The sequence below is a fragment of the Pan paniscus genome, chromosome Y (genome assembly GCF_029289425.2).
Source record: "Pan paniscus chromosome Y, NHGRI_mPanPan1-v2.0_pri, whole genome shotgun sequence".
Lineage (NCBI taxonomy): Eukaryota > Metazoa > Chordata > Mammalia > Primates > Hominidae > Pan > Pan paniscus.
Window position 1 is genome coordinate 38,529,060 of NC_073273.2, and position 14,757 is coordinate 38,543,816.

A 14,757-nucleotide genomic window follows, 5' to 3' on the forward strand; every position below is an offset into this window, starting at 1 on the left:
TTAGTGCTATAAATTTCCCTCTACACACTGCTTTAAATGTGTCCCGAGATTCTGGTACATTGTGTCTTTGTTCTCATTGGTTTAAAAAACATCTTTATTTCTGCCTTCATTTCGTTATGCAGTGGTCATTCAGGAGCAGGTTGTTCAGTTTCCATGTAGTTGAGCGGTTTTGAGTGAGTTTTCTTCATCCCGAGTTCTAATTTGATTGCACTGTGCTCTGAGAGATGGTTTGTTGTGATTTCTGTTCTTTTACATTTGCTGAGGAGTGCTTTACTTCCAACTATGTGGTCAATTTTAGAATAAATGTGATGTGGTGCTGAGAAGAATGTATATTCTGTTGATTTGGGGTGGAGAGTTCTGTAGATGTCTACTAGGTCTGCTTGTTGCAGAACTGATTTCACGTCCTGGATATCTTTGTTAACCTGTCTCAATCTTTCTAATATTGACAGTGGAATGTTAAAGTCTCCACTGTCACACAAAATAATAATTTTGTCTCCCATTATTGTGTGGGAGTCTAAGTCTCTTTGTAGGTCTCTAAGGACTTGCTTTACAAATCTTGGTGCTCCTGTATTGGGTGCATATATATTTAGGATAGTTAGCTCTTCTTGTTGAATTGATCCCTTTACCATTATGTAGTGGCCTTCTTTATTGGTTTAAACTCTTTTGATCTTTGTTGGTTTAAAGTCTGTTTTATCTGAGACGAGGATTGCAACCCCTGCTTTTCTTTTGCTTTCCATTTGCTTGGCAGATCTTCCTCCATCCCTTTATTTTGAACCTGTGTGTGTCTTTGCACATGAGATGGGTCTCCTGAATGCAGCACACCGATGGGTCCTGACTCTTTATCCAATTTGCTGGTCTGTGTCTTTTATTTGGGGCATTTAGCCCATTTACATTTAAGGTTAATATTGTTATGTGTGGATTTGATCCTGTCATTATGATGTTAGCTGGTTATTTTGCCAGTTAACTGATGCAGTTTCTTCACAGCCTTGATCATCTTTACAATTTGGCATGTTTTTGCAGTGGCTGATACCGCTTGTTCCTTTCCATGTTTAGTGCTTCCTTCAGGAGCTCTTGTAAGGCAGGCCGGTGGTGACAAAATCTCTCAGCCTTTGCTTGTCTGTAAAGGATTTTATTTCTCCTTCACTTATGAAGCTTAGTTTGTCTGGATATGAAATTCTGGGTTGAAAATTCTTTTCTTTAAGAATGTTGAATACTGGCCCCACTCTCTTCTGGCTTGTAGGGTTTCTGCTGAGAAAGCCATTGTTGTTAGTCTGATGGGCTTCCCTTTGTGGTTAACTCGACCTTTCTCTCTGGCTTCCCTTAACATTTTTTCCTTCATTTTACCCTTGGTGAATCTGACAATTATGTTCTTGGGGTTGCTGTTCTTGAGGAGTATCTTTGTGGTGTTCTCTGTATTTCCTGAATTTGAATGTTGGCTGGACTTGCTCGGTTGGCAAAGTTGTCCTGGATACTATCCTGTAGAGTGTTTTACAACTTGGTTCCATTCTCCCCATCACTTTCAGGTACACCAATTAAACGTAGATTTGGTCTTTTCACATAGTCCCATATTTCTTGGAGGCATTGTTTGTTTCTTTTACTCTTTTTTCTCTAACCTTTTCTTCTTGCTTTATTTCTTTCATTTGATCTTCAGTCACAGATAACTCTTTCTTCCACTTGATCCAAGTGGCTATTCAAGCTTGTGCACGTGTCCCAAAGTTCTCGTGCCATGGTTTTCAGCTTCATCAGTTCATTTAAGGTTTTCACTGTTTATTCTAGTTAGCCATTCGTCTAACCTTTTTTCAAGGTTTTTAGCTTCCTTGCGATGGTTTCGAACATGCTCCCTTAGCTCAGAGTAGTTTGTTATTACCAACCTTCTGAAGCCTACCTCTGTCAACTCATCAAAGTCATTCTCGGTCCAACTTTGTTCCGTTGCTGGTGAGGAGCTGCAATCCTTTGGAGGAGAAGAGGCGCTCTGATTTTTAGAGTGTTCAGCTTTTCTGCTCTGGTTACTCCCCATCTTTGTGGTTTTATCTAGCTTTGGTCTCTGATGTTAGTGACCTACAGATGGGGTGTTGGTGTGGACGTCCTTTTTGTTGATGTTGATGCTATTCCTTTCTGTTGTTATTTTCTTTCTAACAGTCAGGTCCCTCAGCTGCAGGTCAGTTGGACTTTGCTGGAGGTCCCTCCAGACGCTGTTTGCCTGGGTATCACCAGTGGAAGCTGCAGAATTGCAAATATTGCTGCCTGATCCTTCCTCTGGAAGCTTCATCCCAGAGGGGCACCCGCCTATATGAGGTGTCTGTTGGCCCCTACTAGGAGGTGTCTCCCAGTTAGGCTACCTGGCGGTCAGGGACCCACTTGAGGAGGCAATCTGTGCATTCTCAGAGCTCAAACACTGTGTTGGTAGAACCACAGCTCTCTTCAGAGCTGTCAGACAGGGATGTTTAAGTCTGCAGAAGTTGTCTGCTGCCTTTTGTTCAGCTAAGCCCTGCCTGCGGAGGTGGAGTCTAGAGGCAGCAGACCTTGCTGAGCTGCGGTGGGTGGAAGCAGTTCAGGCTTCCCAGCTGCTTGGTTTACCTACTCAAGCCTCAGCAATGGTGGATGCCCATTCCCCAGCCAGGCTGCTGCCTTGCAGTTCGATCTCAGACTGCTGCACTAGCAGTGAGCAAGGCTCTGTGGATGTGGGACCCACCGAGCCAGGCATGGGAGAGAATCTCCTTGTCTGCTGGTTGCTAAGACCTTGAGAAGAGCACAGTATTTGGGCGGAAGTATCCCTTTTTTCCAGGTACAGTCTGTCACAGCTTCCCTTGGCTAAGAAAGGGAAAGCTTCCCTGGACACCTTGAGCTTCCCAGGTGAGGTGACGCCCTGCCCTTCTTCGGATCACCCTCCGTGGGCTGCACCCACTCTCCAACCAGTCCCAGTGAGATGAACCAGGTACTTCAGTTGGAAATGTAGAAATCACCCATCTTCTGCATCAATCACAGTGGGAGCTGCAGACCAGAGCTGTTCCTATTTCTCCATCGCATTCTTTTCTCTTAATGTTCCACTTTCATCCTTAATATTAGGTTTTGTCTTCCATTTACTGTTTTTATTTTTTTAAGGAACCCAGTAAGGCTTTTGATACCTCCTTAAGTTCTGTTAATATTTTAGGATTATGATGTACTTTTTCTAGAATTAGTTACAATAGGTAACACTTAATCCATTGCCTCTAAGTAGTTTTATTAGTATATAAGAAATCGGAGTGGTAATTTTTCAGAACTGAGATTATGCTACTAACAGGTCTATAAACATACCCCTAGAATTCTCAATTGTGTTCTCTTCAGTAAAATCAGTCTAAGAATTATACTGTAGAATTAGTTGCCTAATTCTGCCCGAAAATTCTAACTTTTCTCCTCGTGAGAATTTTAATATAGCTTGTTTTAGGAACACACACAAACATACACACACACACAAACACACCCATTAGACATAATAATAAGCAAAAGAACCTGAAAACAAATGTATTATAAAGCTGCAGAACACAGTGCTTAAAGGTAAATCATTGTAATCTTGAATTTTAGAGAACCAAAAATATTAGATTTCAACAATTAAAATTCTCAAGTTGTGATTCAGTCCAGCATCAAGCAGATCAAATAATGTAAAAGTGGCATTAGATGGGTAATGTTTTATATTAGATCTCATTTGTTTCAATGGGTTCCAATTTTTATTTAAAATTTTTACTGTGTTTGAAAGAATTTTTAGACAAATATTGTTTGCTATGTGATTTTATTTTATTTTTTGAGACTCCTTCTTGCTTTGTCATCTGGCTGGAGTGCAGTGGCACAATCTCAGCTCACTGCAACCTCCATCTCCCGGATTCAAGTGATTCTCCTGCCTCAGCCTCCCTAGTAGCTGGGACTACAGGCGCGTGCCACCACGCTCAGCTAATTTTTTTGTATTTTAGTAGAGACGGGGTTTCACCATGTTGGCCAGGGTGGTGTTGATCTCCTGACCTCGTGATCCACCTGCCTGGGCCTCCCATAGTGTTGGAATTACATGCATGAGCCACTGCACCCAGCCAGCTATGTACATCTTGTAGCTACTATAAGGCTAAATCACATTTTTAGCCTTCTTATCTTATCCAAGGAAGTGATTTTAGTAAAGATACACATGTTGGATTAATGTGGAAAATAGTAGACTTTTGTACAAAATTAATATTGTCCTTACAAACATAAGCTTGAAGTGTTTTGTATAATGAACATTGAGTTTATTCAGTAAACAGTATTCAACAGATATATATATATCAACATCTGCTGTGTGCCAAGCAGTGTTATTATCACTTCATTATAAACTGTAAGAGAATAAGAAAATGGAATATGATATATCACAAGTGTTGCAGGAAGCATATCCATGTTATTTTTTGTCTGAAATGATTAGATTTCAAAAGTTGCCCTTTCCAAACAAAAGTTGTATTATAAATGTCTCTGAAGCTAACAAAAAAAACCTAACATCTGACCTGGAATATAAAAATACTTTGTTAAGTAAGATACATGGTATAGAGAAAAAAAATTTCAAGTTATTTTTCTGTGTAGGTAATGACACAAAAGAAAGAAAACATATATTTGTTTGTAACTTTTTTTTTAGACAGAGTTTTGCTCTTGTTGCCCAGGCTGGATTGCAGTGGGGTGATCTCCGCTCACTGCAACCTCAGCCTCCCAAGTAGCTGGGATTACGCACATGCACCACCACGCCTGACTAATTTTTGCATTTTTAGTAGAGACAGGGTTTCACCATGTTGGTCAGGCTGGTCTCAAGCTCCTGACTTCAGGTGATCCACCCAGCTTTGCCTCCCAAAGTGCTGGTATTTCAGGTGTGAGCCACCGTGCCCAGCCTTCATTTGCAATTTTTTAAATTGACTATTAAGGAGAAACAGGGAAGAGTTGGCTATGTAAATATGTTGCAGTTAGGCAGTCCTGAAATAAAATAATTGATCATTAGCAAATCAGGCAGATTTTATCATTGTCAGTGAAAATTGCTTTATGCGTCATGTGTGTGTTTTCACAGTATCAGAATTCAAGTTAATTTTATACTGCCAATTTATATCACTGTTCCATAATCAGTAAGTTTTTTTCAACTAAAGTAGTCTTAAAAGACTAATAGCTTTAGTAAAGTAATGTGGTGAACTGGACATGGTGGTGTGTTTCTGTAATCCCAACTACTTGGGAGGCTGAAGTGAAAGTATTCCTTGTATTCTGGTTTTGAGGCTACAGTGAGCCACAAACTACGATCATGCCACTGCAGTCCAGCCTGGGACACAGAGAAAGAATTCTATCTCTCAAAAAAAAAAAGAAAGAAAGAAAGGAAAAGAAATATGAAAAATAATGTAGCATCATTGTCCTTAATTTGCTCTTAGTAATTTTTGTGAGCAGCTGGTTAGCAATCTAAGTGAGATTCCTATGTCTGACTAAGTCAGATTGCTAACCAGCTGCTCAAGTTGCCAGATCTGTAATGTTTGGCAAGCTATTTGTGCTGTCTGTACTTGTTTTCTCATTTGTTAAAATGTTCCTAATTTTAATTTGTTCCTACCTATTTAGGAAAGTAACTCTAATGTTAATTAGATTATATGATTACATCAAAAACATGTACTAAATGGCACATAATTAGGCACTCAAATGTTAGCTACTATTGGATATTACAAAGTTTTACATCTGCTTCTGTTTTAGAATTCATAATGCACTTAAAGGAATTCCAGATGACAGAGATGGGCTGTTCGATACAATACAGCGCTCGAAGAATCACTATCAAAAACGAGCATATCAGTGCATAAAATGTATGGTAGCTCTATTTAGCAGTTGTCCTGTTGCTTACCAGATCTTACAGGTGAGGGTTTTTCTCTTATAAATTTGTAGAAACCTCTGTCACAAGTAAGGAAATGATCGTGAAATTTTTGTATTAGCATTTTAAGCTGATACTGAAAATCATTCTAAATTCTAAATAGTTTTATTTTTTTCTAAAGGGTAACGGAGATCTTAAAAGAAAATGGACCTGGGCAGTGGAATGGCTAGGAGATGAACTTGAAAGAAGACCATATACTGGCAATCCTCAGTATAGTTACAACAGTTGGTCTCCTCCAGTACAAAGCAATGAAACAGCAAATGGTTATTTCTTAGAAAGATCACATAGTGCTAGGAGGACACTTGCAAAAGCTTGTGAACTCTGTCCAGAAGAGGTAAAAAAAAAAAAAAAAGGCCACCAATGGACAGCAGATGGAAATGGGAAAAAGAAAAGTATTTTTTTAATGTGTAGGCCCATGTTTATTAATATTGTGCTTAAAAAAATCATGTGCAGTTTTGTTTGCTTTAATGGTTAGCTTGATTTGTTTGATCTTAAGTTAACAAAGGAGTTTCCTTTTAGAAAAAATTTCTGTGAAATTGTCTAAAAATCACATACCTGAGAGAATTCAGATATTCTTTTGTTTGTTTTTTGTCTTTGTTTGCTTTTTCTTTTTCTTTCTTTCTTTCTTTTTTTTTTTTTTTTTTTTGACACAGAGTCTCACCCTATTGCCCAGGCTGCTGCAGCGGCGCGATCTCGGCTCACTGCAACCCCCACCTCTCAGGTTCAAGAAATTCTTCTGCCTCAGCCTCCCGAGTAGCTGGGATTACAGGCAGCCACCACCATGCCTGGCTAATTTTTGTATTTTTAATAGAGACAAGATTTCAGCATGTTGGCCAGGCTGGTCTCAAATCTTGACCTTAAGTGATCCACCTGCCTGGCCTCCCAAAGTGCTGAGATTATAAGCATGAGCCACTGCACCCGGCCTGTTTTCTTATATTTTAAATTATTTGCAGTAAATGCAAAGATGTTAAAGAGGCCAGCTTTGTGCATTTTTTAAAAGTTTATTCTAAATGAAGGAAATTAAATATAAATTTGAAGTTACTTTTATAATCTAATGCTTAATCTCTTTAAATATTTAAAATTAGGAGCCAGATGACCAGGATGCCCCAGATGAGCATGAGCCCTCTCCATCAGAAGATGCCCCATTATATCCTCATTCACCTGCCTCTCAGTATCAACAGGTAAAAAGGATTTTTCATTTTTATCCCCCAAACCCATTTTGATGCTTTACTTAAAAGGTCTTCAATTATTATTTTCTTAAATATTTTGAAAGTCCAAACTTTCTCTGTACCTGGCTGATATTTAAAACTGGATAAACTGTTCCAAACCAACATGGAGTGAAGATGGATCCACTGTGACTGTAAAGTAATAAATTATCTAGAACAGCTTTGACAAGATGATCAGTAGAGTGTTAGTTGAAATGAGGTCATGTTTTATTTTGCCATTGTGGTATGTTCTTTGTAACCAGGTACTACCCCCTTTTGCTATTTGCTATGGTTAATAAAACTGTGTAATATTTCAGTAATTGTTGAAGAAATGTGAAAGCACAAGTATCTGAGATTCAGTGGCAGTAAAAATTCAGTTTGACTGGCTTTAATAGATGGTTAACTGAAAAAATATAACTTAGGAAAAATATAAATAAACTTTCTGATAAGTTCTTTTGCAAAACAGGTATATTTGGGAAAATTCTGGGAAGATTAGCCGCAAATGTGGCTAATGCAGTCATTTTAAGGCCATGGTTCTTAAATTTAATGTACATCATAATCATGTAAATGCACTGATTGAGAACAGCAATTGCAGGGTCCAGAAATTGTCACTCTACAGGGCTATCGTGGGGCTCAAGAATTGGCCTTTTTTTTTCTTTTTTTGAGAGAGTCTCACCCTGTCACCAGTCTAGAGTGCAGTGGTGCAATCACAGCTCACTGTAACCTCTGCCTCTGGGGTTCAGGCAATTCTGCCTCAGCCTCCCGAGTAGCTGGACTACAGGAACGCACCATCACGCCCAGCTAATTTTTGTATTTTTAGTAGAGGTGGAGTTTCACCATGTTGGCCAGGATGGACTCAATCTCTTGACCTTGTGATCTGCCCGCCTTGGCCCCCCAAAATGCTGGGATTATAGGCGTGAGCCACTGCACCTGGCCAAGAATTGTCACTTCTTATAAATTTCCAAGTGTTGCTGCTCTGGGGAAAACACATGGAAAACCTTTCCGCTTAGCACAATAATTGGCCATCCAAGACTTTTTTATTTTAAACCTAGTCTGACTCTTGCCCAAGCTGGAGTGCAGTGGCCTGATCTTGGCTCACTGCAACCTCCACCTCCCAAGTTCAAGCCATTCTCCTGCCTCAGCCTCCCAAGTAGCTAGGACTACAGGCTTACATCACTTTGCCCAGCTAAGTTTTTCATTTTTAATAGAGACAGGGTTTCACTATGTTGGCCAGGCTAGTCTTGAACTCCTGAACTTGTGATCCACCCACCTTGGCCTCCCAAAATGCTGGGATTACAGGTATGAGTCACTGCACCTGGCCAAGACTCTTGGGTACATTCTCTAGGGAGATGAAATGAATTTTTATCAGAAGCTGACACATTTATGTGTGTGCACTTTCTCAGAACACTTTATTCATATGGTACTTCTTTTCTTCAAATATAAAAATCAGATTGTAAGTTCTTTTTTTTTTTTTTTAAAGATCCAGGTTTAAAAATGTCTACTTTTTGACCAACCTTACCCCATGGTTTTAAATTTTTAATTGTTAATATTTGAAAAGTGTTACAATGCTGGTCTCTTTCACTCTCTTAGAATAATCATGTACATGGACAGCCATATACAGGACCAGCAGCACATCACTTGAACAACCCTCAGAAAACAGGCCAATGAACCCAAGAAAATTATGAAGGCAATGAAGAAGTATCCTCACCTCAGATGAAGGATCAGTGAAAAGCAATAATTAACTGCTTCCTTTATGACCATGCACTAAGGTCTTACAGTCCAAACTTTCTCCATGTCTGGCTAGTATTGAAAACTAGATAAACTGCTCCAAACCAACATGGAGTAAAGAGCATATTCACTGTCTCATTTGCAGTAATTTGCAATTTGTCAGTGTATAAGACACATGCAGGGTGAAGTGTACAGAGTTTTGTAACAAATGACTGGTCCTAATCTGTAAATGAGAAAGGTATATATACTATGTTAATGTCTGACTATTCATTCTTAAGCAAGAAACTGTTTTTGATGAAAATAAGTCAGATCTACACAGTCACACAATTATTTTTTGTTGTGTTCACTACATTGTGCAATTGATATTGCCTGCTTTGAGCAGTTTGGTCAACTTACCAACTTCCCCCCAAAAAAGGGAACATAAAAGAGCCCATCTTTGTCAGTTTACACCAATAGTTTCTTGTTAATCCTTCTTTCCTGGATATATAAGGCTGGTGGTAACTTTTGAATTATATGGTTGATGTGGAAAATTGGCAGTGTAACATTTCTAGATACTTTTCATTACCTTTTTATTCTGGTATATAGGCTAACCACTTTAAAGTTATTCTTATGCTGTAACAGTTAGCATGGCTTCACACTGTTTGTGTAGCCAAGAGGACAGAATTACATGAATGACAGTGCCCAGAGTGACAGCTGTATATTGCTCAGAGCTTTTATTTCTTATACCTAGAATAAATATAAAATGGGGGGAAAATGTGACAGACAAGCAGTTTTTCATTGCATACATGTTCTTCACATTTAATGTTTGATAGTTCAATTTCTTGATGAGCTGAAGAATATCAAAGTATCGATAATAGGAATTTTAAAATATTAAAACCAATACGCAAAATTTTCCTATGTCAGAATGTGGTGGAGCATAATAGATTGTATTTGGTGTGCTTGCGATTTTTTTTTCCATAGAATTTATTAAGTGAAGTTTCTAAAACTTTGCTTCTCCTGATCCCGGTGAAGTGTACATCATAAGAATCCACAGTACTTTGAAGCACCATTGCACCAAGATGTCTGACTGAATTCGTAGTCACACTTTTATTTGAAAGAAAGAATTGTTGTAGTTTTTTTTCATTATTCTAAAACTCTTGTTGTTAGATACAAGATTTAATTAAGATCTAAGCTCTTGCTTATTTAATGTAATTCTAAGGTACCATTTTAGAAAAAACGTTTGTTTTAAGATTCCAAGAAACCTGTGAGTTAATACTATATTTAAAAGAGAATTGGTAAATTTTGAATGTGTGTAATATTTTGGAACCTGTTTAAAAACCAAATATACCTGCAAATAGATACAGCCTATCCTATACTATTTAAATGTTTGGCTGTTTTGTTTTATAGAAATTATTTTGCTGAATTCACAAATAAAATTTAAGAAGACTTTTGTCCTGTGGTGTGTTTTTGTTTCTTGTTACTCTCTTGTAGTATTCTTAAGGACTACGCATTTAAATTAATTATTTGCATGGCATGCGTTGGCATGACACTGAATTCAGCATTTCAGACACATTGAGTTTTTATGCATAAAAAAATTGGCCCTTGACCTTTCATTAAGGACCTAAAAAAAGAAAAAAAAATTAAGATATTGGCCTTGTAAAAAAATTTTCTAGCTTAATCATTTTTGTGCTTTTGGCACATTTTTACATAGTTGATTCTTGTTATTCACAGTTATAAAGTCACCATGAATACCAAATTAGCAAATGTTGAACTATTTTATACAATCAATATTTAAAATGCTTATACTCTCCCAAACTACCACTCTATAACCTATGTAATATGTTCATTTGTTGTAATATCTCTTTGCCCATTGTTGGACACAATAGACCCTGGAATGTGTTGCTTAGTATGAAGAAATGCAATTCGTTTGTCCAAATTGGTTATAATATCTTTTTTTATATATAGCATTTTAAGCGTTATCACTGACCTCTGCGAATACAGTAGTCAGGATCCATTAATGCCCTGGCACAGCTACTGCCATTGGTCCATTGTAATCCAGCTATGTTAAGGGCCTTCCTATTCAGGCCATAGTTATTTGCAGTCTGTGTCTCTCTTCTCACCTGGAAATGTATCTTGGGATTTTGTTCCTCACAGAGTACAAGAGGAATATGTCTAGATTCACCCCATCTGCATTAGTGCTGCATCTCTGTAAGGTGACCACCTCAAGCAAATCCACCAGGATATCAACTTGCTGGTTCTAGTCACCTCCCCATCATCCTGGAGAGGGTCCTTCAGGTGGATGTCAACATACCCTTCTTTAACATACCCCTTAAATTCCACCTTGTACTTTCCAAAGTGCTGTGTCACATACTGGCATATGCTTAATAGTTCAGTTTTCCATTGTCCCTGTGGCCAAGCCGTCAGTCACTACTCATGAATTGGCAAGAATTCAAACAAATGCAGTGTTTAAAAAAAAGTTGTAAATTTTTTAACACTCATAAGAAAACAACATGCAGTTCAACCATTCAACTAATTTGTTTATTCTATGTTCAATCGGTCTTTTCATTTCTAGTCTCTATGAAAGCCTGCCAACAGGACATTGTTCACCCACCTTGAAACTGCCATCTGTAAACCAAGCAGGTCTTTCTTGGTCAGTAGGGAGCTATTCAAAGGGTATTGCCCATGCAAAAGTACCATGCAGTAGTTCCTGAAGTGGTTCCAAAGTTGATCATAGGAAAAAAGAGACTACCTGCTCTTTAACATATTGAGCACCTCCTTGCACTTTCCTGGTAACATGTTTGTCTATAAATCCATTTTGCATGTTATTTTGGACCTCTTCTGAGCACTTCCTCATTAGAATGTTTTCTTAATTCATGCAACACATTATAGGTGTTTCAGATTTTAAGATTATGGTCTTCAGTCTCAGAAGCAGGCAAGACAAGCTAGTAATTAGCTTGTCAAGGCGAACTACACCAATGCAAGGCAAGCTAGTAAGTATCTCTCAAATGGCACATATTATATCATGGCATCCAGGAATTTCCTGGTCCAAAATTCCCAGCTATTGCTGCAGAGTGGCATGTGCAGTTGTTTGTTTGTTTAACCATAGTTTCAGTCTGCCTAACAACCTGCAAGCACTTCCAAAATCAGATTGTGGATCATAACGCCCCAAAATATTGAGAGAGAGCACTTTTTGAAATTCAGACATGGCCTGCCTTAGTGCAATTTCTTAATTAAATAGACCCCACTCTCTTTTTTAAAGTTGATGCATTATAATTGTACGTATTTATGAGGTTCAAATGATATTTTGATACATGTAGACAATAATGACCAAATCACTAATTGGTATATTGGTGTATTGGTAATTGTTATGTTAGTCATTTCATACATGTATCATTTATTTGTGTTGAGCACATTCCAAATCTAATCTTGCAGTTATGTGGAAATATAATTACTCATACCTATAGTCTCCCTCCTATACTATCAAACATTAGGACCTATTCCTTCTAATGCTATTTGTACCCTTTAACTAACTCATCTCTTCCCCTGCCCAGTGTTCTTCCCAGCCTGTGGTAATCTTTCCACTCTCTACCTTCATGAGATCAACTTTTTATTTCCCATCTATGAATGAAAACATGCAATACTTGGTCTTTACATTTCCTGGATTTTTTCAATTAACTTAATGTTCCTTAAATGAAACTTCTTTTGGGTAGTGTTCTGGAAAGGAGCTAGAAATATTTTCGGATGTGTAATAGGAATCCCCAAAATCCTATTCAACCAAATGCTGGGCTTCCTGTTTGCTTAGGAGTACGTAATGACAGAAATTCATTCTAGGTCACCTATGAAGTGTCACAATGTCTCTTTCCAGGTGTTTCTAAGAATTTCACCATTTGGGTGCATCTCTGGATTTATGATCTCTCCTTGTTGGTCATGTGAATCAACATATATAAGTCTGTGTTAGATTGCTCTTCAGTTTCAGATTTTAACATGTCATCTTCAGTATGTTGTAGTAGTACATTGAAGAACTGCATCAAGCCCAAATCTCTCATAACCGAGTTATGATAGTAATCTTATGGCAAAATATTAATAATTAATGTCATTTGGGATCTTTTCCACATGCAGTTGACTCTTGTAAGATTGAGACAAAGAAAAACATTTGCAAGATGAATGAATATCACTATCCTATAGTCTCTTTGTTGTACTGTGGAAAGGAATGTCGACACTATTGATGGTATATGCAGCACTACGTTATTCTAGATTTGTTTCCATGAACCAACTCTTTTTCTCCTAGGTCAAAAAAGCTTACTCTAGATAATTTGTCAGTACTGGTCCTTTCGTTTCTAATTAAATTAATTAAAGTGTTTTTTGTTTGGGGTTTTATTGTTGTTGTCCACAAAGTATCCTACGCTGTTTCAACAATTTTTATGAGCATAGGTAGTTCTAGTTGTTCCCATTTTAATGTATTCAATCAAGTCTGGACTGAGGGCAAATTTCATGCCTTCTATTTTACTATAAGAAGTAGCATAGAGTGAGTGCAGTGGCTCATGCCCATAATTCCAGCACTTCGAGAGACTAAGGCAGGTAGATTGCTTGAGCCCAGAAGTTGGAGACCAGCATGGGAAACATGGCAAAACCGCATTTCTACAAAAAACACGATTAGCCAGGTGTGGTGACAGGTGCCTGTCATCTCAGCTACTGGAGGCTGAAGTGAGAGAATCATCTGAACCCAGGAGGTAAAGGCTGCAGTGACCCATTATCACGCCACTGCTCTCCAACTTGGATGACAGAGCCAGACTGGAGAGAGATTGGAGAAGCTGGATAGGCCCGTACCATCACAGACAAACCACATCACAAAGTTTCTTTATCTCAAATTTTCTTGCAGATATTCACCTTAAATTAATCACTGTTGGATCCCCTATCCTCTCAACTGTAGTCCCCACCAGGTCTTGGAATCACAGTGCATGGTGTTCCCATGTCATTGAATCCCAGAAAAATACTTACCCTCTGCACATTTGATGTATATATATGTGCTTTGGGTCCCCAGTCTGGAATCAAATCAGTAAGTCCTGACCCTATGTCAATCTTCATCTTGATTCATCTGTCCGTCAGATAATTACCCAGACAATTCAAAGGCAAGTTTCTTATTGTTATCTTTTACTCCTGGCTTTTTAAATACTTGGAAACTGAGATAAATCGTGCAGATTTATTTAGGGCCCCTTTTCCTTTCCTTTTCTGTGAATATCTCTTTTCTGTGAATCAGTCTGTGAATGAATGTCTCCCTCCTTTTGCTTTTTCCCTTTCCTATGAATCTTCTGAGTACCTGTAAGGCCTATAAAAGGAATCTGAGACAACATATCCAATATGACTTCTAGGACTGTTTCTTAGTTTTGATTCAGTAAGGCTATAGGATATATCGATAAAAAGGGACCCCCACCCCAATAAGACAGCATTTGCTGGTAGCTGGATAAGGGGTCTTACTCAGTAGATGAATATCCAGATCATCTTGAGGCCAGTGCAGGATTGCATGCCCATGAGTATATCACTTGTCATAGATGGAAGGAAAACGGCTTCTCATGGTAATCAAACTTTACAGTGGCTTTTATCCAGAAGCTAGCTTTCTCCTGGAAATCACGTACAGCCCTCTGTGTTGTTCATACCAAGCTGTGAATCTTACATCAATCAAAACACAGTCTTCTGTTTAATAGCATTCCAAACCAAATGCACTGCTCTTAGGAGAAGTTTGTTGCTCTTACAGTCCATTTAGTAAAGATTCTTCAGAAAGCTGACAATACCAATCCACAAAATAATAAAACTCTTTTGCACTCTGTACTTGCTTACTTCTTGTAGCTTATTGGTTCTACCCTTCTTCTACTTGGAGTGTTGCACTTGATCTTAGTCAAGAGGCTGAAAAGTGATTACCTAGACAATTGGTTTGGTGATGTGTAGTCCTAGATGTGTTAGCTGTTGTGTTGA

At 38.2% G+C, this 14,757-nt stretch overlaps 1 protein-coding gene across 1 annotated transcript in view; it reads left to right on the forward strand.

Annotated features, from left to right (window-relative positions):
- Positions 1-10,234, forward strand: part of LOC129395521 (probable ubiquitin carboxyl-terminal hydrolase FAF-Y) — a 177,214-nt gene extending 166,980 nt beyond the window's left edge. Inside the window, 4 exon segments of the mRNA XM_055106945.3 lie at positions 5,704-5,860; positions 5,997-6,209; positions 6,961-7,056; positions 8,671-10,234. Of these exon segments, the coding sequence (XP_054962920.3) occupies positions 5,704-5,860; positions 5,997-6,209; positions 6,961-7,056; positions 8,671-8,808 (604 nt within the window). The 3' untranslated portion in view covers positions 8,809-10,234.
- The last annotated feature ends 4,523 nt before the right edge of the window (positions 10,235-14,757 follow it).